Source organism: Oryctolagus cuniculus, chromosome 7 (genome assembly GCF_051225735.1).
Source record: "Oryctolagus cuniculus isolate XC-2025 breed Fujian yellow rabbit chromosome 7, ASM5122573v1, whole genome shotgun sequence".
Taxonomy (NCBI): Eukaryota; Metazoa; Chordata; class Mammalia; order Lagomorpha; family Leporidae; genus Oryctolagus; species Oryctolagus cuniculus.
Window position 1 is genome coordinate 27,830,296 of NC_142873.1, and position 24,618 is coordinate 27,854,913.

General features: G+C 41.1%; 1 protein-coding gene across 2 annotated transcripts in view; it reads right to left on the reverse strand.

Annotated features, from left to right (window-relative positions):
- Positions 1 to 9,704: 9,704 nt before the first annotated feature.
- F5 (coagulation factor V) overlaps positions 9,705 to 24,618 on the reverse strand; it is a 70,756-nt gene continuing 55,842 nt past the window's right edge. For both annotated transcript variants that reach the window (XM_008264079.5, XM_089336932.1), the window contains 8 exons: positions 24,299 to 24,415; positions 23,348 to 23,419; positions 21,984 to 22,087; positions 21,531 to 21,686; positions 18,594 to 18,738; positions 15,769 to 15,920; positions 12,012 to 12,194; positions 9,705 to 10,212 (listed from right to left, as the gene is read on the reverse strand). In XM_008264079.5, the coding sequence (XP_008262301.3) occupies positions 10,066 to 10,212; positions 12,012 to 12,194; positions 15,769 to 15,920; positions 18,594 to 18,738; positions 21,531 to 21,686; positions 21,984 to 22,087; positions 23,348 to 23,419; positions 24,299 to 24,415 (1,076 nt within the window). In that variant the 3' untranslated portion in view covers positions 9,705 to 10,065. The remainder of the gene's footprint in view (positions 10,213 to 12,011; positions 12,195 to 15,768; positions 15,921 to 18,593; positions 18,739 to 21,530; positions 21,687 to 21,983; positions 22,088 to 23,347; positions 23,420 to 24,298; positions 24,416 to 24,618) is intronic.

Genomic DNA, 24,618 nt, shown 5'->3' on the forward strand with positions numbered 1-24,618 from the left:
AGAGGTCTTTTGTCTGCTGGTTCACTCCCCAGATGGCTGCAATGGCCGGACCTGCGCCGATCCAAAGCCAGAAACCAGGAGTTTCTTCCAGGTCTCCCATGTTGGGGCAGGGGCTGCTTTCACAGACCGTAGCAGAGAGTTGGATCAGAAGTGGAGTAGCTGGGACTCAAACCGTTGCCTATATGGGATGCCGGCACTGCAGGCAGTGGCTTTACCTCTTACACCACAGCACCGGCCCCACAATGGTTCCCTAGACCTAAACTGACACCCTGTCCCACACTCACATCTCTCCCCAGACACTTTTCTTCGATCTCATATTCTCATCTTTGCCTTGCTCAGTCAACTTCAGTCTCGCAGTGCTTGCTATTCCTGGATCACCTTCTGCAGGCTTTTATTTCATTTGCACCCAGGATCCTTTCTGCCTGCTGTTTTTCTCCTGCATGTCTATGCTACTTGCTTTCTCACTTTTTCTGGTCCCTGCTGAAAAGTAGCTTTCTCACTAAGGCTGTCTCTTACCATTTTACTGCTCCACAAATATCTTGTTCCCTCTTCTAACTTCTTTGTGCCTTAACACATATTATATGCTATTCATATGTGGTTCATTGTCTCTCTTTACACTTGTGGCTAGACTCCTGCAGAGTAGGAGTTTTATCTATCTTAATCTCTTTAATATCAGAACAGTGTTTAGCATGTTGTAGGCAATCAATAAATGCACTGACTGAAGAGATATTTGTTCCTAACTGTAAAGTGAGATTTTAATTGAATGTAGGCTTAGATAACAAGAAGAAAAGAAAAATACATGCTAAAAACACAGTTTTCCCTGGAAAAAAGCAAATCATGAATAAAAGAAAAGCTAAACAGCTACTGATGTTTCCTAATGGATCCTTAATAGTCCAAAGACTAAGACTGTTCAAAGAGCTAAATAGAAAATAAAAGGGTAGCTCTATGTAACACAGAGTTAATTATATGTATTTAAGGCAATTGGAAAAAGATCCCAGTTAAAAATATGAGGGAGAATAAGAGATGGAGGAGGTAGTCTATAACTCTAAAACAGTCTAGTTCTGCATACAGTCATGTAGACTTACCCCTAAGGGTACGGCCTAAGAACTAGTCATGGGACTCCAAACCCATAAGAATCTGTGGTATAAACGCCATCTGCACAGATAAAATGATCATATTAAATGTTAAAGGCAACAGATAGATTGGCCTAAGTATAAAAGCCTTTAATTTAGCAACCCTCCATATTCATACAAATTTAGATTGTAAAGAATTAAACAACAAAGGGTGTTTTTTAAATCGTTGCCTTAGGATTAAGTAGCCCAGTAGTTTAAAGGGGGCTAACCATAGTAGGACAAGGTCTGTTCCTGTAAAATAATGAAATAATAAAATAATGAAGACTGCTAATTTAAAGATGTTTTCTTAATATGAAAAAAAGAAAACACACTTGTGAGTGTTGGAAAATCATAGTGAATGAAGTGTTAGGGAAATAGGCATGGGAGGAAGGGGGAGAGAAGGTGGAAGTTAAATATAAACCAGGTTTTATTTACAAAGCTGCAATCTGGAAAACGGTATCTTCCGAAAGCAAATATCTTGTTTAGGGACTTCATAACATATTTATATTTCAAAATCTAGGTTATAGTCCAGATGATTTCAAATCTGGAGAAAACTAATTTTTTTAGAGTCTGTTGTACTGAATGTATTTCAATAAACCACCAAATATTAAGAAGTTAGAAGAAAAATAACAAGGTTACTCAAATCAGGCCATAGTAACTAGAAATTTGTCAGTTAGTTTGCGGATTCCTTGAGGATTATACCAGGTCCTATTCTCTGCAGTACCTAAAACTTCCTTTTCTATAAATAATTAACATTATATATTTGTTTAGTTGAATTGAAAGACTCCAAACAAGTTACATTCATTTTATTAAGAAAGATGATTTTTTAAGAAATGGTTAATATATATGAAATGAAGTAGAACTACGAATCTGATCGTGTCTATAATATTTGAATGTTGTTATCTTCACCATATGTATTCTGTGAGCTGGGTTAAAGTACTCTGCCACTAAAATACACAAGTGTCTTCTCTCAAAATGACAGGAAAGAAACTGGCCTGGGGCCGGCACTGTGGCGCAGCGGGTTGAAGTCCTGGCCTGCAGCGCTGGCATCCCATATTGGCATCGGTTCTAGTCCTAGCTGCTCCTCTTTAATCCAGCTCTCTGCTTGGCCTGGGAAAGCAGTAGAAGATGGCCTAAGTGCTTGGGCCCCTACACCCATGTGGGAGACTTGGAAGAAGCTCCTGGCTCCTGGCTTCGGAAGGGCGCAGCTCCGGCCGTCGCCCGGCCGTCGCAGCCATGTAGGGAGTGAACCAGTTGAACTAGACTAAGGAAAATCATCTTTCTAGTTCACAGACATTCTTTCCCTTAATTGCTCTGAAACGTTTGGCCTCTACTGCTATTTGTAATAAAATCTGATGAAAAACATACCAATCTTGCAAAAAAAAATGCAGTTGTTACACCTTGCAGTATGATCTCAAGTTCATTGTCACTAAATGACTATCAGAATCATGAGAAAGATGTTTTATGATATGAGCTATTGTCTGAAAGAAAATGGCTCAAGCTAGACCAGCAGAGACCTTAAGCTGTGATTGCATGGCACTGACCCCTGAAGATTTGTTTTTACTGAACTGAACTTTAGTAGGACTCCCTCAGCTTCTCCTGTGCAGGAAACAGCCTGATAAAATCGGTGGTTGTTAAAGGTATTCTGCATGTTGCATGGTGGCCTCTTTCTATGGATCTTTGAGAGAAACTTGTTTTTAATTCCAGTCTGTGCTTTTTTTAAAAAAAAATTTTTTTTTGAGGCACTGTTGTGTAACAGCTTTTTCTTTTTGCACTGGCTACTGAAAAACTTGCGCTAAACTCAAGCTCACCCATAGCAAAATCAAGGGCTTTAGATATGCTTGTTCATGTTGGCCTCTTTTTCTGCTTCCTGTTTATGTTCTAACTCTGTTTTTGCTTTTCTCTTGCTTTGTATGTTGCCTAATAGAAGCTTATGTTTACTTTTAAGCAATCTTAAATCTCGGTGTTGGGGAGTGAGGAATAAGATATTTATATATCTATTCATCTATCCAGACATCACAAAATAATGTGTTTAGTCATTTGCTATTTTATTTTCAGCTAAGAGCATTGCACTGTCTATTGCTTTATTTCCTAAATAAATGAGAGAACTTTTAATTGAGAATGGTACCTGCTAAGAGGGCAGAGAGAATTATTTGTAATTCTTGGTGAATACAAAACCACACCATCATCACTAGCCAGTGATTTTTTTTTTAAGATTTTATTTATTTATTTGAGAGATAGAGTCACAGACACAGAGAGGGAGAGACAGAGAGAAAGGTCTTCCCTCTGCTGGTTTACTCTCCAAATGGCTGCAATAATAGGAGTTGAGCTGGTCTGAAGCCAGGAGCTTCTTCCATGTCTGGAAGCACAGTCTTCATACTACAAACTTAATCTAACCATTAGATTAAGAATTTTGACAATTCTTCCTTGTTTAGTCCCTGGTACAACATATTTACATCTGCCTATTTCAATTCCTTCAATGGCAGCCAATCAGTTTTTCTTATAGAGAAAATTTTTACTCGTCTACTTAAATTTTCTGATTTATGAATAATTTGCAATAATTTCTGGATCCTATAGTAGGCCCCAGGCTCAGGATGTAAACTAATGTTAATAGTCCCTATCCATGAGAAAATCTTAGTTAGATCAGTTGAATCCACTGAAGAAAGTCTATGTTCAAGTATTTCATTAACCTTGATAATAAAGGCTTGACCTCAAACTCTGGCTAAGTGCAGTTGAGCCAGATACGCCACCTACTGGAGAAGGCACAAGGTCTCAGGTAGAAAATAGAGTAGTAATAAAAAGTAACGTTGGTAGTGATGGCTGAACAACTAGGAGAATGTACTTCATGTCACTGTATACTTAAAAATGGGAAATTTTATGTATATTTTATCACAATTATTTAAAAGGTAATGGGCACTACAGAAAAGTGTTGGCAACAGCAGAAACATTAATAATATATTTCCATTATAATTATCATATTTACGCCATTAATAACAATAATGACTACTTATGTAGTGCTTACTCTACGTTAAGCATTATGCTAAGCATTATAAGTTTAAGAAAGAGAATAAGGAGAATGGGTGAGTGTTTTGGGGAGTGGTTACAAGGTCCTGGATTTCAGCATAAATCTCATACTTCCTTGATTTTCATTGGTCCTTATCTCAATCTCCTTTTTTTTAAGTTGGGGAATTGACAGCGGTAGTCAATTTTATTTATTTATCTGTTTGAAAGGCAAAGTAGTGAGAGAGAGGAGAGAGAGAGAGAGAATCTCTTCCATCTACTAGTTCACTTCCCCAAATACCTGCATCAACCAGGACTAGGCCAGGCTGAAGCCAGGAGTCAGGAATTCCACCCAGATCTCCCTCAAGGGTGTCAGAAATCCAAGTACCTGGGCAGTTTTCAACTGCTTTCCCAGGTACATCAACAGGAAGCTGAATCGGAAGTACAGTAGACAGGACTCAGACCAGGCACTCTGATATGAGATGCAGGTGTCTCAAGCAACAGCTTAACCCTGTGTACCACAACACCTGTGCCCAAACTGCTGCTTTGGAATTCTGCCCAATGCCTACCTAAATGTCCAATCTCTCTTTCCAATCATTTAGGTCCAAGCATCCTGAAGGTATTCACAGTCTGACTCCATCCCACATGGGCTACCCCCTTAATTGTCTTTTTTACAACTCAGAGGGTATCCTTTAGGCCTAATATGTTCATTGTCTCTGCTTGGCTTTTGTATTTATCTCCTCCGTACAACTAGATAATGTGTTCAAGACCTAGAGAAGTGTCTTTTATGTCATTTTTTAACTTTCCCCTGAAAGGCATGTCATAGAGTTTTGCTGTTAGAAACAACTTAATATTAAAAAATAAATAAACATGAGGGAACATCTGGGGCTGCTTTTATTAACTTTCTAAAATATATATCAAATGCAAAATACACATATAAGACTTTTCAGTTTTGTTTTTTGTAGAGACAGTTCATACAAGTTGGAGATAACAAGATCTTAAAGCTCTGGATTCTGTCTCAGCACAGCACCTGGATATGAAAAATCTTATTACCTGGACATTGACCTTGTGAATGCCACTCCATATACACGGAAAGCAGCAGAACATAGATAAAATGACTATCTCTAAGCCTGAGAACATAAGAACTTTGGAGAATTAGGCATTCAACCTTTTCCATAAAATGCTTTTTAGAAAAAATAGTAAGAAAAATAGTAACATGAAACTCTCTAATATTTTAAGTAGGCATACTGCATTATGACATGTGCCAACTGTAGAATCAAAATCTACACCATGAATTACTACTTCTTGGTTCATCAGAAAATTAAATGGTGAAACATTGATTGCTCTTGGAAGGATCCACACTATTGGGATAGTGCTTTTCCTTGAATTTGCCAAAATGATCATGAACTCAAAATATGGTGATTATTCAAAGCTATTTTGAAAAAATGACAAGAAGCTTATTATTTCTTTTATTTTTAAATATTTATTTTATTTATTTCAAAGGCAGAGCGACACAGAGGGAAAGACAGACAAAGAGAAGGAGATCATCTGTTGGTTCACTCCCCACATCGCCACGATGGTCAGAACTGGGCCAAGCTGAAGCCAGGATCCAGGAACTCCACTGAGGTCTCCCACGTGGCTGGCTGGACCCCAGGTACTTGGGCCATCTTCTGCTGTCTTTGTAGGTGCACAGGTAGGAAGCTAGATAGGAAGAACAGCTAGAACTAAAATCAGTGCTCTGATACAGAATATCAGTGTCACAGGTGGAAATATAACCTGCAACACCACAGTGCCTGCCCATTATCTCTTTTAATGCCTTAAACAATCCTGGCCTTTACAATTTATGATACCCACTCAACCACTCTTTCCCAACTTCCAATTAGAATGACTAGTAATTTTGGGGATTTTATCTGTTGTTTTATCTTTTCAAGTCATGACTGCACTGTGAATCATTCACTCCTTTCCATAGCAACCAATTGTCAAATAACAAATATATGGACTATGTTTTGTCAGCAGAGAATATACTATTAAGCCAGAGTTGTAATTTCATGTAGTGACCTCAAAGAGAGGGATAAAAAGTGGAAATGCTTTTTTATTTCAAAATAACTCATTTATTTTTATAAATATTTTCTGCACAGTATCAGATATACTCCAGACTTCTTTTTGATCCCCAATACAGTACTTTCCAGGTGAATTACTAGTCATTACTAATTATATCCATGTCTACCTGTGTGGAAGGATGAATCATAAGTATAACTCTCATTTTATGGAAGACAGAAACCAGACTAAGAGAGAGGCTGGGGTATGATCGTCTGGTTTCTGGTTTCAGCTCTGACATTGAAATTTGTAGCATGCTGCTTAACTGTTGGGGCCTTGTTTTTCTCACATTCAGGATAATGAAGTTGAATCTATGCTCCTTTCCAATCTCTTCCTCAACCTATTGCTCTACACGATTTTCTTGCCCCTATTAAACCTCAATATATTCTAGATATAGAAAGGTCATGGCCAATTCTGAAATATAGTAGAAAGATGCAAGACTATCTGCATTAAGTGTGGGCCACATTGCAAAATGAAAATGTTGGGGCCGGCGCCGCGGCTCAATAGGCTAATCCTCTGCCTTGCGGCACCAGCACACTGGGTTCTAGTCCCGGTCGGGGCGCCAGATTCTGTCCCGGTTGCCCCTCTTCCAGGTCAGCTCTCTGCTGTGGCCCAGGAAGGCAGTGGAGGATGGCCCAAGTGCTTGGGTTCTGCACTCCATGGGAGACCAGAAGAAGCACCTGGCTCCTGTCATCAGATCAGCGCGGTGTGCTGGCCGTGGTGCGCTGGCCGCGGAGGCCATTGGAAGGTGAACCAACGACAAAAGAAAGACCTTTCTCTCTGTCTCTCTCTCTCACTGTCCACTCTGCCTGTAAAAAAAAAAAAAAAAAAAAGAAAGAAAGAAAGAAAAAGAAAGAAGTTGGATTCTTTGTCTAAAAATTATTAATGATTTCTGGAGGTTGACAGAACATTAAACTAATTATAGGGTCTTCTGAGCATGGGTCCTTTGTGACTTAACAGCTGACACAACCATGAAGCCAGCCCTGAAGAGAAGGAAAGAATGTTTCTTTTGCCTTCAGACACCATTTGGGTCTTTCTTTTTTTTTCCTTTTTCTTTTTTTTTTTCTTTTTTTTTTTTTTTTTTTTGACAGGCAGAGTGGACAGTGAGAGAGAGAGACAGAGAGAAAGGTCTTCCTTTGCCGTTGGTTCACCCTCCAATGGCCACCGCTACTGGCGCATCGCGCTGATCCAAAGCCAGGAACCAGGTGCTTCTCCTGGTCTCCCATGGGGTGCAGGGCCCAAGCACTTGGGCCATCCTCCACTGCCTTCCCTGGCCACAGCAGAGAGCTGGCCTGGAAGAGGGGCAACCGGGACAGAATCCGGCGCCCCGACCAGGACTAGAACCCGGTGTGCTGGGGCCGCAAGGCAGAGGATTAGCCTATTGAGCCACGGCGCTGGCCACCATTTGGGTCTTAATAGAATTTTTGTGCAATGGTAACATGAATTATGAAAGGGAAGAAATAATGGGAATATAAACAGGAGGAAGCCAATGTTTTGTGGATATTTGAATAGGCTCACAGAGCTCACCCCCTCCCCTGCTCTGAGAGCAGCAATAAGTAACTGTGGTAGTTTCTGAAGATGCTTCCAGTGAACTATGTGTCTTGGCATGCACACCCTATGTAGTTCTCTCCTACATTGAACTAGGCTGGGCTGTAACATGTATTTACACATAAAAGGCAGCAGAATCTAGCCCTCAAAAAGATTGGTAATACTATTGACATGACAGCATACCCTTCTTCTCTTGCTTTATGAACATTGTCACGAATCCCACATTATGTGATGTTAATAGCCATGTTTTAAGAGAAAATAGTACATACGCGTATATATGTAATATCTACATATGAAGCATGACAAAAAAGTTTCAAATTGTTGGCCGGCGCCGTGGCTCAATAGGCTAATCCTCCACCTTGCGGCGCCGGCACACCGGGTTCTAGTCCCGGTCAGGGCGCCGGATTCTGTCCCGGTTGCCCCTCTTCCAGGCCAGCTCTCTGCTATGGCCAGGGAGTGCAGTGGAGGGTGGCCCAGGTGCTTGGGCCCTGCACCCCATGGGAGACCAGGAAAAAGCACCTGGATCCTGGCTCCTGCCATCGGATCAGCGCGGTGCGCCGGCTGCAGCGGCGGCCATTGGAGGGTGAACCAACGGCAAAGGAAGACCTTTCTCTCTGTGTCTCTCTCTCTCACTGTCCACTCTGCCTGTCAAAAAAAAAAAAAAAAAAAAAAAAAAAAAGTTTCAAATTGTTAAATTTTAAATTTAAAAATGCTTTAGGAGGACAAAGAAAAAACAGAAATATTGCACTGTATCCGTAAGTACATATAATCATTGCTAACAAAATAATTTGAAGGAAAAAAAATCTGGAAGTTTCTGTTTTGCTTTTGAATATTTGCTTTTGGGAGCCTGAAGCACCACATAATAAGTCTGAGCCATCCCACTGGGTGCATCAAATGGACAGACTACATGAAGAAGTCACATAGTAAAGAAAGGACCTGAAACGACCTGGAAAAAGAGAGCAGAACAGCTGCTTCAGCAATCAACTGAGCTGCCTGACAACTTGGGCTGCAGCCGTTGTCCAGCTGTAACTTCCTGAGACCCCAAATGAACCCACAATAAAATCGCCCAGCTGAGCCCAGTCAGCCCACAGAACCACAAAAGATGATATACTTGTTGAGGATATTGCTTTCACATTTTAAAATGTGATTGATAAATAGGATTATATATATTTATGGTTTACAATGTGATATTTTTATATGTGTATACATTATGGAATGATTAACTCAAGCTATCCATCATCACATGTATCTTTTTGTAGTGGTTGTTTTAAGCACTAACTTTTGGGCTGGTTTGTTTCTGAAAAATAGATGATCTCAACAGTGAGCTCAAAAGGCTTCCCAATTTCTACAGGGTCATTGGATGCCAAGTTCCAAAGGGAAGTAGCTAGTGGTTGAGGCCCAGCAGAGAAAGGCACTGAAAAAGCCTTCATCTGCTTTTCAGTGTGGACAGGGCAGTGAAAGCAACAACAGCTCTGTATTTGGGTCAGTGGTTCCAATGCACTGTTTTAGAGATATGAGCTTTCCTTTAGGTAAACCTGTGTTATGAAACAGTGTGCCACGTAGTGCCAGCAAGAAGGAAGCCTAAGTTTTGAGCCCATATTCAATTTTCCCGTGATTATTTTGATTTTGTTTGACGTCTAATGACCATTAACCCTGAACATGAGCATGTATAACCAGTCCTCAAGGAGATGAGGATGAATTCACAAGTCCAGTGGGACTACTGAAAACATACTTGCTTCTCTGACTACCAACAGCAGCTCAGGAAAATCGTTTTCATACTGGAAAGACCGGGTATTTTAAGCACTTGTTTCATAAGGTAAGATTGTTTTTCCCTCCTACTGTCAAGGAAAACAAACCACTTAAAAATCTTATATTTGTTTCCTTTGCTCCTAACTAATAGTCGTTTTAAAGAAGAATATAGGAATGAAAGATGCCCAGGTTTATAAATGGTTTTTAAAAAGAAATAGCTATTTTTATTAACATATATAGGATTTTAAAGAGCTATAATAAAGCATGGTAACTCCATGAATATTATTTTATATAGCATTTTTAAACATTGTGAAAGAAAAGTCATTTTCTTATTGGCTCTTTATTTTCCCATCTATATTCAAATTAATGCAGATATAATAGCTGCCATCTCGCTTAACGATGGCAAGGAGTTATAACATTTCTATATAAAATTTTATTCTCTAATAGAAAAAAGAGAAATAGTGGAAAATTTGTTAACATTTAAAATAGCTGTAAAGTACATTGCCCACTCTAAATGGTTGCAGGTCTTAAAGAGACTCTTCCTTTTGAATATTCAATTCTAGTAAACATCACAGCCAAAGAGTTCCAGGCGAAGTGCGATACTTTGATTCCATGTTTTAGGAATGATACGGATAAACCTGGAAATGATTGGTGGGTTGAAAAAATTCTTCACTTGTCCTTTGGTATTGCTGTTTCCTTCAAAAATCTGAAAGGAAAATATGAGAAAATCTTTAATGAGGACATAATAGATGTAAAAATCTTATTTTTCTAATATTTTTTAGCTCAAACTGAGTGCATCAAAGAACACATACAAGGAGACTCAAAGTTCATAGAAAATGTGTATTATAAAAAAACTATGCACAGATTTAAAAAATTTTGAACTGAAACATTTTTATAATTTTTTAATATTTATTTTTTATTTATTTGAATGGCAGAGTTGCAAAGACAGGGAAGAGCAGAGAGAGAGCGAGCCTCCATCTGCTTGCTGCTTCACTCCCCAAATTACTGGGGCTGGGCCAGGCTGAAGCCAGGATCCCAGAGCTTCTTACTGGTGTCCACACGAGTACAGGGGCCCAAGCACTTGGACCATACGCTGCTGCTTTCCCAGGCACAACAGCAGAGAGCTGGATTAGAAGCAGAGCAGCTGGGCCTCAAATTGGTGCCCATATGGGATGTGGGCATTGCAGGCGGTGGCTTAACCCATTCCATCACAGTGTCGACCCCCCAAATAAACATTTTTTAATTCCACTTTTCCATGAACTTTTAAAGCACCATCACAGAGATGAATTATGAAGCAACAGGCATCCCTTTAGGGATTTCATTTCCCCAGCGATCTGAGTCAAATAAGGAAGAATCAATAAAAGTGACGTGGTGCTGTGTAAAGCTTAGAGTCTGCTGTAAGCCTTACTCTGCTCCCAGCCTCCTTGTACCTGTGTGGCTTTGAATAAGTTATTTACATTTTCTGATGCTCCATTTCCTCATTGGAAAAATGGAGATAGGAATATCTTACCTCATAGAAGTTGTCATAAAGAGTTAAAAATTTATGTAAACATACAACATGTGCCTAGTAGGTGTCAGATAGTGGACACCAACAAATGGTTAGCTATTACTAACATTTTACATATAATTCAATCATGTATTTAACTTTATTCATCTTTTTTGGCATATACCTTATATCTGCAACCAAAAATTTTTTTGGGGGGGTGAGGGGAGCTTATAACAATATCCAAGTTTTTCATTAAATAAAAGTTAAAAACTAAAAAAATTTTAAAAATGTACTTTGGAAATTTATATTCATTAAATAAAAGTTAAAAATAAAAAAATATCCAAGTTCTACACATGGCACTATTTGTTTATGACGGTGATGCTTTCATTGTATGAGAATAACTTGGTATAGTGAGAAATAAAACAAACAGATGACCAACCAGTTTAAAAAGTGAGAGATGATTTCAAGTTTCTTAACTGTAGTAACTGTTCACATTTGATGAAAATTCAAGAAATATCAGTTCCGTTCTCTGTGTTGCTTCACCTACCACTTTTAGCCCAGTTCCTGTTCCTGGAAAACTAGGTTCATCTCCTTAGCTTTGCCTCTTGTAGCATGTTTTAACCAAATAACCAGGAAATACATGAAGAAATCTGGTCTCTATTGGTAAGGATACCAACTGTTTTGTTTAGTAACAATATGACACCAAAAAGTTTATGATCTTGAGTGTTTTTGTCTAAAACAATGCTGATATATTATTTCACAGTGGAAGGTTTTCTGGATCCCCTCATTACTTTCTCAATCAGAGCTAACAAAACCTCACACCTTCCCCCTAGAGCATTACCCTGTTTCACAGATGACTCAATCAAGGTGGAAAGGTCACGTGCACAGGCCCGGTCGCAAGACCAGGCAACCACAGAACTAGAATTTAGATTTTGAGTAGTTCATGTCAGGGCGTATTTGTTGTTTCCATCAGAGCAGTTTGCACATAGCTTTCTCCTAGCCCTGAAGCCACGCCGTACCTTGTCCGCCGTGGAGGATTTCTGCCTGTAAGCTTTCCAGTCTACTCCCTTGTCACTGTAGTGAATGGTGTAGCTCCTGACAAACATCTCAGAGGACAGAGACTTGCAGCCCTGTGTGGCTATCGCGGTTATCTTCTTGATTTTGAGCAGATCGATTTGCAACCACTGTATGTTGTTGTTTGCCTGTGAAAATTATTTTTTAAAAAGTGGATAAGGAAGGTGTTAAAACCTTTGTTTTTTAGATCAGGACAACTCAGAAATATACACGACTCAAGCTCCCCCCCCCCCCCCATCTTACCCCTTAGGATTCACTGTCTTTTAGAAACTTTCCCAGTTTTTCTTTGTTGCTACAGGATGAGTGTAAGTTTTTTCTAAATGTATTCCACACTTTGCACAGCAACTTACTTGTATGTTTCTATCTCATACTGCTGGAGGGAAGCTTTGTTTCCTGGCATGCATCGCAATGCAGGCAGGTAGCTGGTGTTCACAAAATACTTGTTGAATGAATAAATGAATTTCACTTGAGAAAATTACTAAATTGCAAAATTATTAGTTACTTTTACTCTCTAAATCTCATTATGTAAAGCAAGTTTCTTTAAATACTATGATACTGGAGCAGAATTTCCTGAGAAAGAATTAGCATCTCTATGTATTTTAGAAAAATCCAGCTTTGCTTTTCTTTGCACCTCTAATGTCAAATAGCAGAAATAGTCTTTTTTCCTAATATTTCAGATGCAATATTTGAGAGGCGCGATAAGTCCCTAAGTAGGGTTTGGCAGAGAGCACAGTAATAGCCCTATCTCTGGCCTAATAAAATGCCCAACACCATGTTCAGTGGCATGCATTTGGAGAAAGAAGGTTAGAAGAGTTAAGTGATTTTTGGAGTAATCTGAGATACATTTTCACCTGTGGGGGACTTGGCCTGTCCCTTAGTCTTGTTCTCTTCTCTGTGAAATAATGACTGTTGGAATGCTTCCTGAGCAGCACCAAAATGCATGTGGATTTATGTGCATCTATATGTAGGTATACAAACAGATTCACATGCTATATGTATTTTTTTTTTAAATTTACTTATTCATTTGAGAGGTAGAGCTACAGACAGAGAGAGGGAGAGACAGAGAGAAAGGTCTTCCACTCACTGCTTCACTCCCCAAATGGCCATAATGACCAGAGCTGAGCCAATCTAAAGCCAGGAGCCAGGAACTTTCTTCGAGTCTCCCAACTGGGTGCAGGGACCCAAGCACTTCAGCCGTCCTCCACTGCTTTCCAAGGCCATACACAGAGAGCTGGATCAGAAGAGGAGCAGCCAGGACATGAACCGGCACCCACATGGGACGCCAGTGCTGCTGGCAGAGCCTTAGCCTACTATGCCACAGTGCTGGCCCCACTAAGTGTATTTTAAAGAAAATTAAACTAGAAGAATTGTATTAGAAATTTTTGCTAATTTCATGACATCTGGATGGTGTCTCAGTTGACTTCAAATCAAGGGTTTGCCAGTGAGTTAGAATATAGGGAGCTAAGAGATTTCTGTAGTCATAAAAGAGGCTGAGGTAAGTTATTCATGTTGAAAGGTGCATATCTGTGTGCATGCCTGCACGTGTCTGGCTGTGTGAGTCAGCCTTCCTAAAGAAACCCTACAAAGATGTTTTGTACTGGGGAAAGTCAAGTGAGGCCCATTTCTGACTAGCACTCCAGATTTTAAGTGATGGCATTAAAAATTAATGTGGGAGCCTTTATTACCTCACACAAACTAAGAGCAAACTACAGAGGGCGTGTGCATTTGGACTATGGATGCTTGCATCTTGTATTGGAGCATCTGGGTTCAAGTTGTGGCTTCACTCCTGATTCGAGCTTTCTGCTGATAGGTACTCTGGGAGGCAGCAGGTGATGGCTCAAGTACTTGGGTCCCTGCCACTCATGTGGGAGAAATGAGTTGATTGCCTGGCTCAACCTGTAATGTAAGGAGCATTTGAGAGGTGGACCAGTAGAGGGTCTCTCTCTCTCTCTCAAAATAAAATAAATAAAAATAGGGGCTAGTGTTGTGGCATAGTGGGTTAATCATCTGCCTACAATGCCTACATCCTATATGGACACTAGTTTGGAGTTCTGGCTGCTCCACTTCTAATCCAGCACCTGGGAAAGCAGCAGAAGATGGTCCAAGTCTTTGGGCCCCTGCACCCATGTGGGAGACCCAGATGAAGCTCCTGGCTTCTGCCTGGAACAGCTGTGGCTGTTGGTGTCATTTGAGGACTGAACCAGTAGATGGAAGGTTTCTCTCTCTCTCTCTCTCTGTAATTCTGCCTTTCAAATAAATAAATAAGTCTAAGTAGTATAGAAAACACTTCTTTTTAAGATTGTAAAAGAGAGGGAAAGGTAGCGATGTTATACCATGAGAGGTCTAATGGGTCATCTGGGAAAGAACTAGCTGACATCTCCTTATTTATTACTTATGTAATTATATGAGCTATATAAATATAATATAACATAGCATTTTTATTATTTTTACTTCTCTGGATGTCAGTTTTTCTCTCTCTCTGCAGAATTGCAAATGAGGTATTTGGACTGTTTGAACTGGTAGAAGGAACACTAGCCTGCTTGTTGAGAGAGTGGGATTCCAGACCTGATTCTAAAGTTGGGCTAATCTAAAATCACTTAATATCTTCTGTATTTAGAGTTAAATGGAAAAGTGTGGACCAGATGCTTTGGCACGCTCCTTGCCAGTCTAACATTCTGAGATTCTGTGTTTGGCCAGATGAGTCTCTAGACACGACATTTGTTCCCAAGACTGTCTGCATGGAGTCTGGGCTCTTGTGTTTCCTCCAGTAATATCACAATTCTCTTTCTAGTGGTCTAACATAAAGATAGATCCTGGAATTCTACAAAGACTGAAGAGAACTGCAGTGTAGATATCTTGAGGGAAACAGGAGGAGAGAAGTTTGGGAATTTGGATTCCACTGACTGAAAGGATTTTAAAGTTGTCTATGCAGTCTAAGAAGAAATGAAGTATGGAGTGAGAGTGGGTCGACTGTTAACTGTTACCTTAAAATCAAGTCACCAGAATTACCCAATGGGCTCATCCCAGGGGGAAAAGAACTCCCTGGAAGGTGTTCAGCTTCATCTCGGATTTATAACCTTGGGTTTACAACATTTTATCATCCTTCCAATTGTCTTAAGGAATCTCTCAAAGTTCTTACAAATGGACACAAAGTTTAAAGGACATTCTTAAGGCAATGAAAAATATTGTGGAAAAAAATGAGATAGGTTTTAAATCTAAATCATTTGTTCATCACTAACATAAGCTGTTTAAATAAGGAGTTGACGAACTGCAGACCATAGGCCAAATCCGACACACTGAATGTTGCTTGTAAATAGTCTTAGTGGAACACAGCTATGCGCTAGCATTTGAATTATTGCTTATGGCCGCTTTCCTGATATAATGGCAGAGTTGAGTAGCTACAACAGGGAATGTATGGCTCATGAAGCCTAAATATTTACTGTCTGGCTCTTTGCAAGAGTCATGTCCAATCTCATTTAAATCAAGGTCCACAGAGGTAATAAATGACCTCCCTGAGCCAAAGTAAAAGCCAGAGCTATTGAGGCAATAGGGTTCCGAGATTCTTTGACCTAGGATATTAGCAGGAACAGGGGCTGGTGCTCTCACTTTCCAGCCCATCCTCCTCCTTAACGCCCCTGCAGAGAGGGACTTTGTTTTCTTCTGGAGGGCTGAGAGGAACTCCATTCATAGGGCGTACTTCACCTTGGCTTGCCAGGCATTCACACGGCCCTGGGCATTGAGACGGGCAAGAGAGGGTTCCCAGTAATCTCCCCACCAAGATTTTTTAAACGAGGAAGCTGTGATTTGCTTGTTCTCTATCTTTCCACTTTCCATTCCCAGGGGTGCGGAGCATCCTGTCAAAAGAAAAGTCATGATTAATTACATGCCAGCAGCATTCCCTGAAAGGCATTTTTCACTGCAGAGGGGACAAGAAATAATATTACTACGGAGGAACAACGGAAACACCATCACCACAGTGCCAGTACCAAACATTGTTCTTGGGCTCTGCTTAGCTTATTTGATGCCTCTAATCATCTCCATTTCACTGATAAGAACACAGAAGTAGAGCAAGAAGCAATAACTTGCCTGAAGTATACAGCCAGAAAATCAGAAACTGGATTTGAACCCAGACAATCTGATACCAAACACATGGTTCTAAACATTCAGACCTACTTCCCTCCTTCAGAGAGACATGGACCCTGGGTCTTTGTGTTGAGGTACACAAAAATCCTGAACTATCCACGTATATAAAAAATATATTGTTTCTTTGTCTAATAATGACTACAAAGAAGATACAGTGGCTCCTAGGTGGCCACCACTTACTTGCTTTTTCAGCCCTTTCAGTGTGATTCATGTTATACACCCTTTGAAATTTTGCCACGGCTTGATTTTGAACATCACAGGCAGTGAGGCTGCTCTGTGAACGTGAGAATATGAGCATACCCAGCGAGTGAGCTTTGCTCAGTGCCTGTCATCCCTGTGACACTGTTCTTTTTTTTTTTTTTTTTTTTTTTTTTTTTTGACAGGCAGAGTGGACAGTGAGAGAGAGAGAGAAAGGTCTTTGCTGTTGGTTCACCCTCCAATGGCCGCCGTGGCTGGCGCACTGTGGCTGGCGCACCGTGCTGATCCGAAGGCAGGAGCCAGGTACTTATCCTGGTCTCCCATGGGGTGCAGGGCCCAAGCACTTGGCCATCCTCCACTGCACTCCCTGGCCACAGCAGAGAGCTGGCCTGGAAGAGGGGCAACCGGGACAGAATCCGGCGCCCCGACCGGGACTAGAACCCGGTGTGCTGGGGCCGCAAGGTGGAGGATTAGCCTAGTGAGCTGCGGCGCCAGCCTCCTGTGACACTGTTCTGCTGGTAAATCATCTGGAAGCTTTCTTGAAATCACACCTGACTTTCCCTATTTCGAATATTAATTTTAGAAATCCCAGAAAATAAAGAAGAAAGCAATGCTTCCTGTGTTAAAAAAAAAAAAAAAAAAAAAAAAAAACAGATGTTTTAAATCAATTAGCAGAGTTTGAAAGTCACATTGCAGGGTAGCCTGACTCCAGGATCTGAAATCATCTGCCACTTACAGCCCATATTATGTAGAAAAACAAAAACAATGAGTCATGAAACTATTTCAAGGAGTGCTCCTGCCTGTGTAAAATGTGCGTTTTATGTAGGAGATGTTATACAGTATCACTACCTGCATGCTGGCAAAATGCCCGTATTTGTCCCTCTCATGTATGAAAACGGGAGATTGCACCATCATCTAATTTGATGAGAAACTGATTCCAAGGCTCAGATGCTTTCTGCGCTGTGACTGATGACTTCCTCTCTCCACCCCAGAGAAGCTACTGCAGCTCCCCAACAGTGTTCCTCTGCAACTTGCCGCTGTGTCTGTAATCAGATATTGATACTTCTACCCTTAGCCTTCCAGTTGCTGGGTGGTCCTGGATCTGCCAAACTTTAAGTCAGTTGTTTCATTCTTTCAAATGCTTGGCAGACATTTTGCATGTGTGCTTGGAAGTGAAAAATAAAGGAAAGCACAGCTTCAAGGATCAGAATCATGGACAAGACTATTAAACACCCTTGCTACATATAGTAGGTTTTTAATTTTTTTTTTTTTTTTGACAGGCAGAGTGGACAGTGAGAGAGAGAGACAGAGAGAAAGGTCTTCCTTTTGCCATTGGTTCACCCTCCAATGGCCGCCACGGCTGGCGCGCTGCGGCTGGCGCACCGCACTGATCCGATGGCAGGAGCCAGGTGCTTCTCCTGGTCTCCCATGGGGTGCAGGGCCCAAGAACCTGTGCCATCCTCCACTGCCTTCCCGGGCCACAGCAGAGAGCTGGCCTGGAAGAGGGGCAACTGGGACAGAATCCGGCGCCCCGACCGGGACTAGAACCCAGTGTGCCGGCGCCGCAAGGTGGAGGATTAGCCTAGTGAGCTGCGGCGCCGGCCATCATATAGTAGGGTTTTATGATGACCATTTATGATTGCTTGGATTTATTTATACCATAGGATGTGTCACATTCCCTGAAAAATAGCTGCTTACATAGAAAAGACAAAGGATACAAAAGAGAATACAGGGTACAATCCTGATTTTAAGAAATTGGGAAGCGGATTCATATTTCAAAGCTGTTCATTGAACACCAAATACATGGTAGCAGTTTTGCTAGAAACTCCGTTCCATTAAAGTCTGAGTGGTCTGCAGGGCTTTGGGAGAGTCAGGCCTTGTTCTAATCTCCGATTGTTCTCATTGAGAGTGGAATGACGGAGGCAATTCCAAGTAAGGGCTCTTCCTTGGAGGTCGTGGTGGTGTCCACATCAGCCAGGCTTATGCAGACAGGTGATGCCTACCCCAGCTGCTGGAACCAGTCTCGGTCTAGAGCACACTAAGAGTACTTCCAGGTGACATCTCTGTTTCACAAAGGTTTTCCTTGGCACCTGAGTCACTGAAAGAAGAATTTACCATTCTCCCACACCTCCCACGTCCTGATTGTCAGAGCAAGGTTTAGAAAATAATGCATCTTTGTTCCTTACCATTAACCTCACAACCTAGCAGCTCCATTCGAAGGGCAGGTCTGTTGTAGGACCTAATTGGAGAGATCCTGATGTACCTTGCCACAATAGGCGGGTCAAACAGATTCTCTTTTGTTGTGGATGCATCTGAGTTGCCATTGAAATACTAGAAGAAAAGAGGAAATCTTACTTCTGCAACAATTCTCTATGAAGTGATTTTAATAAATCTTGATTACATATTGTAATATTCAGTACTCATCAGACCTGAACCAAATAATTTGGTCTTAAACAATAATTGGTGACATTTCCAGAAGATGATGTAGATATATTTTGCTGTAGTCCTCCTGATAAGGACAGCTAAAAGCCTTGTCCTTTATACATAAAGGAAACACAAGAACACTCTGAATAGTGGAGAAAATGCAGCAAACTGGCTAGGGTTCTTGGGTCCCAGGGAACAACAGGGTGCTGTGTTTCCTGTTTTATGTTTTTTCCCCCTTGGGTTATCCCAGTCTTGGAGAGGCAGAAATCAAGAACCTGGAAACACCAATGGATACAGATGGGGAAAAAAATGCCCTAATAAAATCCTACCTTATCTAGTCCAAGAATCAAGAAAGGGCAGCCTGGCAAGACAGAAAACATTTTTGGGCAACAACTGATCCACTCCAATAAAACACCACAGAAAAAGAATGTGGCTCCTCTCCTGCCCCAGGCAGCAAAGACTTGGGGGAGACTAGATGTCTATGTTTGTGAGACTGAAGAGGTTCCCTCAAATCCCCACTGGATCTGAGAAGGCCAAATGGGGACTTGGGATTTTCACCCCTTGGTTCTCACCACAGTAGTGTCAGTGGAACTCCCCTTTCCAGCCAGAAGAAAGAGGAATCCTCCGCTGTAAGGGGCCGGCAGAGGCCCAGTGGGAGACAGGCACTTTGACTGCCACCTGGCAGTAACCAGGTTGTACCCAGTTCTTCCCTAGTAGAGCAATGTCAGGATGCTAAAACAGAAGGGCAGATGTCACTAAGACTGAGAACAGAGAAACAATGGAGAAAATTCAGCAAAAGAAAGAGTTAGTTCTCCAACATTTCAAAAAGTTAACAAATCTGCAGCAAAACTAAAGGAGCCAGCCTTGCAGTGTAGCAGGTAGTGATGTCAGCATCCCATATGAGTGCCTATTCATGTCCCAGCTGCTCTACTTATGATCCAGCTCCCTGCTAATGGCCTTGGGAAAGCAGTAGAAGATAGCCCAAGTAGTTGGGCCCCTGCTATCTATGTGGGAGACCCAGATGAAGATCCTAGCTCTTGGCTTCCCACTGTCCCAGACCCGACCATTGTAGCCATTTGGGGAGTAAACCAGAGGATTAAAGCACTCTCCCCGCCCCCTCTCTGTGTTTCACAATGAATCAATAAATCTTAACAAAAAAAGAGAAAAAAAGAGAAATTCAAATTGCAGTATCAGAGATAAAACAGGCAATATCATCACAGACCCTGAAGACATCAAAAGGCCAAGAAGTGGCTACTACAAATAACTCTACATACATAAACTGAACACTTAGAGGAAATGGACCACTTTATCTAAAACCACAAGTGTCTTTTTTTTTTTTTTTTTTTTTTTTTTTTTTTACAGGCAGAGTGGACAGTGAGAGAGAGAGACAGAGAGAGAGAAAGGTCTTCCTTTGCCATTGGTTCACCCTCCAATGGCCGCCACGGCTGGCACGCTGCGGCTGGTGCACCGCGCTGATCCGAAGGCAGGAGCCAGGTGCTTCTCCTGGTCTCCCATGGGGTGCAGGGCCCAAGCACTTGGGCCATCCTCCACTGCACTCCCTGGCCATAGCAGAGAGCTGGCCTGGAAGAGGGGCAACTGGGACAGAATCCGGTGCCCCGACCGGGACTAGAACCTGGGGTGCCGGTGCCGCAAGGCGGAGGATTAGCCTAGTGAGCCGCGGCACCGGCCTGCCACAAGTGTCTTAACTTACCCGATATGAAATATACAATTTGAATAGCCCAATAGCTCTTAAAGAAATTGAATTTATAATTTTTAAAATTCCCATAAAGAAATCTCCAGGCCCAGATTTCTAGCAAATCTTTAAAGAATTAACATCAGTTTATCTTATGAAGTTACTATTATCATGATATGAAAACCAGAAATAGATATCAAAAATAATCAAACTGCACACTGACATGCCTCCTGAATGCAAAAATCTTTAGTCTGTAGCCTTAATTGTAACCTGTTTTCCCTCTCCCCATACTGACTAGTGAGAACCATAATTCAAGATTTTCGTGGATTTATCTAAGTTTATTGCAAATAATTACTAGAAATAGCTAAAGGATAATACACAAAAGGTGAAATAATAATTAACTTCCATAAAGTATAACTGGAACACATTCAGTTATTGGCCTAATAATGGCAAATACACTCCTTGCAGTCAGATGGTTTTCTGTGGGGAGGAGAAATGAGAGAAGGGGAAACATTTGGACTCTTAGGCTGAGCCTACAGAAGCTCAGCCGGCAAATGTCAGTCCTCAGCCGTGACCCTTGAATGAGTCTGAGAATCACACTGCCTCAGAGCACTTCAGGTACATTGAAATAAAGAACAAAATACAATGTAATAGTCAATTCAAAAGTCTTGGTCACCAACTTTTAGCATGAACTCCTTGGGGTAGAAGACCAGATATTCTACTCTGCTGTGCATTATCCGACAACTTGAAGAGTCTGATATTTTATGATATAGTTATTTTTTCCAGGTTATATGCGGTTTTGAAGTTTCAGCAGTACTGCATATTTCTTTCACTTATAATATGCAGACCCATCATATTTCCACTTGCCTCCATTAGACCCTTAGAAAGCTGTTCACATTTCTAATATCCAGAAGAGTATTTTTAACAAAGACAGGCTTAATCACAGACATAGTCATAGTAACCCTAGGCTGAGTTCTGAGATTCAGAGAGAAACAAAGACACAAACCATCACATTCCGGGTGCTGTTGCCTTTGAAGATCTTCCAGTTGGTCTGGTCAGAACTGTAAGCCACACAGAACTCAGTAATATAGCAGGACTTCAGATAGTGTTTGGCACCTTGGGTCTGGATTCCTGTAATTACAACTTCCCTTTGCATGTCCACCTGCAGAAGAGCAAAGTCAGTAGATGGAACTGTCTATGTCAACGAGTTATATACTAATTTAATTCATTGTATATTTGGCTTCTTAAAACTAAGAGTAGCACCTAAGTCTTAGCAAAGTTTGAAATGCTAGCTCAATAGTAGAACACAAAGTATCTGGACTTGAATTCCAAGGCAACCCTAACAAGCTATGTGTTACTTTGGGAAGTTAGTAAACATCTATATGTCTTGTTTTGTTCTTCTTTCAAGTGGGTTTTTACTGTCAATAGCAGTAACTATTACCACGTTAATAAGACATACTTGTATCCAAGTTTTCCAGGCAGATTCTACTGTAGTTTTTTCTATACTCCAAGCATTATATGATCCACCATTATTTAATCTTGCTAATCTGGGTTCCCAATAACCTAAATTCAACACAAGAAAAAAAATTGTGAGTATTCTGAATTTAAAATAAAAAAATAGAAAATCAACAATCTCTCCAGTGACTTTAGTTCAGTGGAAAACTAGGTCCTTGGAAGACATATGTTACAGTTAGGAGATTAGGCAGCTGACACAACATTGGTTGCTAAGCCTGTCCCTGAAAATGATGAAACTTGGCTTGAGGTTTGTGTTTGGTCAGCTGTCAACCACCATCCACCCATTTCTTGCACAGGAGTCATGTTTGTCTTTCTCAGCCGCTGCAAAATGTGCCTGCCCAGTAGAAAGACCTGGGAGGGGTGGAAGCATCATGATCCTCTTTTGATCTCAGGAAGGGCTTTGAGGCAAAGCGAAGAACCTTAGGAGAATTTCTGCCATACACTCAGAGTGAGTGGTCAGCAAAGTTTCTTAAACAGATGAATGGTTGCATAGGTAAAGTGCTCTATTAATTGGTGCCTAATGCCTGGCTTATGAGACTATGTGAGAGGTTGCCATTAAACTGCTGCCTGCAGTGCCAGCATCTCATATCAGAGTGTCAGTTTAAGTCCTGACTGCTCCACTTCTAATCCAGCTGTTTGTTAATGCACCAGGGAGGGCAGCAGAAGATGGTCCATGTACTTAGAAACCTGCTGTCCATGTGGGAGAACTGGATGGAATTCCAGGCTCCTAGCTTCTGCTTGGCCCGACTATTGTGGTCATTTTTGGAGGGAATCAGTAGAGGGAAAATCAATCTCAATCTCTCTCTCTCTCTCTCTCTCTCTCCCCCTCCCTCCACCCCAATGTAACACTGCCTTTCAAATCAATAAATAAATCCTTATATTATAAAAAAGGCCCTGTGAATCTGACTGGAATATGTGCTCAAATCCAGAAAGATGAATGGAGAGACATAGAAATGGGCACATGTCATAAAAATAATCTATTTATTCTTGCTGAATCCCTCTAGAAAAGTCAGACTACGTAGGTAGAGGTATTAACCACTCCACCTTTGGTTTTTCCCTGGAAGGCACTGGTTGGGCACATTATACACTACAGGGGTGGCAATGATAAAACAACACTGATAGGCTTTTAGCACCTGCCAGAGTGCTCCTTCCCTTACCACACGAGCACTCCAAATGGAACTGCTTCACTATCTGGTGGTAGGAGAAAAGCCTGGAGAGGAAAAATGACCATTCGGCATGATTGCCATGCATGGTTTCACAGGATGTACACGGCATAGTTGTTGGAGGTGCCATTCGCAGGCTACTTACCCAAATACTCAGAGGCTTTGATCTGTGAATCAGCTATGGCACCAGTGCTTAGTCCCAACGGCTGTTTACATTCTAAGGTCGAGAAATGGATAATTTTGCTTAGAAAATACATATATCAAAGTAAAAATCTCCTCTTCTAAAGGCTATGCCTCTGAAGGGTGAGTAACTGAAGATTTTTACCACTCTTGTATGGCATGGACTTAAGTATGTCTGATCATAAAACGGTAAATACATTCTCAAGATTGGTGCGTCAATAGGAATAGTGTTCCTCTAGAGGGAAATAACTGAAATCTTGAAATACAATTGTTTTTTAAACTGATTTCCATCTGCTTGTATCTTAAAGTAAGTACTAATACAACAGGAAGCACCACCTCTCCATGGGGCTGGGTTCTCAAAGTTTGGCTTGAAAGTTACATCTTGATCAAAGAAGGAAATACTTGTGGCTGTGCTATCTTGATGTCTGGATGTTGGCCCAGGGATTGGAACTGTAGAGACGTGTAGTGCAGTATGGGTTGAGGGATGGATGGACGGATGGATAGATAAGCAGATGGACAGATGGATACTGTTTCTTGTATTTCAGAATGCCAAATTCAGTGACTATGTCATTGACTGTGAAATTCCTATACCTTTTCCTTCCTCTACTTGTGGAACCTAAAGCATGTCTTCCCTACAATTTCTCATGGATCACAAATTGTAAGCAAGGGTGCTTTAGATTGGTTCCCTACTGGAGAGGAATGCCTTTGTCCTGAACCATCAGAGTTAAGTTTTCCAGATAACTGATATGAGTCCAGTGCAATCAGATCATGGGCCAGAATAAAAGCAACTGTGACTACAAATTATGCCATTGTCACTTCAGAATTCCGAGTTGAATGCTTCTAATCTAACAGTTGGTAATATTCTAGTAACAGGCACACTTCTGTTACAAAATGTGATGTGGTTCTTGGGTGATACCTTTGTCTATGATGAGAAATGGCGTTTGCATCCCCAATCTCTGGTTTTCTCCAACCTCTGTGTCTAGGAGCCACCAGCCAGGTTTTGATGCCTTCATTTCAACAGTGTTAAATGAACCTGAAGTTGAGAGTTAAGGACAGCATTACACATCCAAAGGTTAACAAGGACAGCTTGCCAACAATCCTAAAGGCCTTGTATCACAAGAAGCTTTAGAGTAGAATTTGAGCTATTCATTTCTGTTTAGGCAGGACTAGATTAGGAAACACACGCATAGGTTATTAAAAGTAAATTTGAGTTTGCCAACTTTTGAGTTGGTGAAC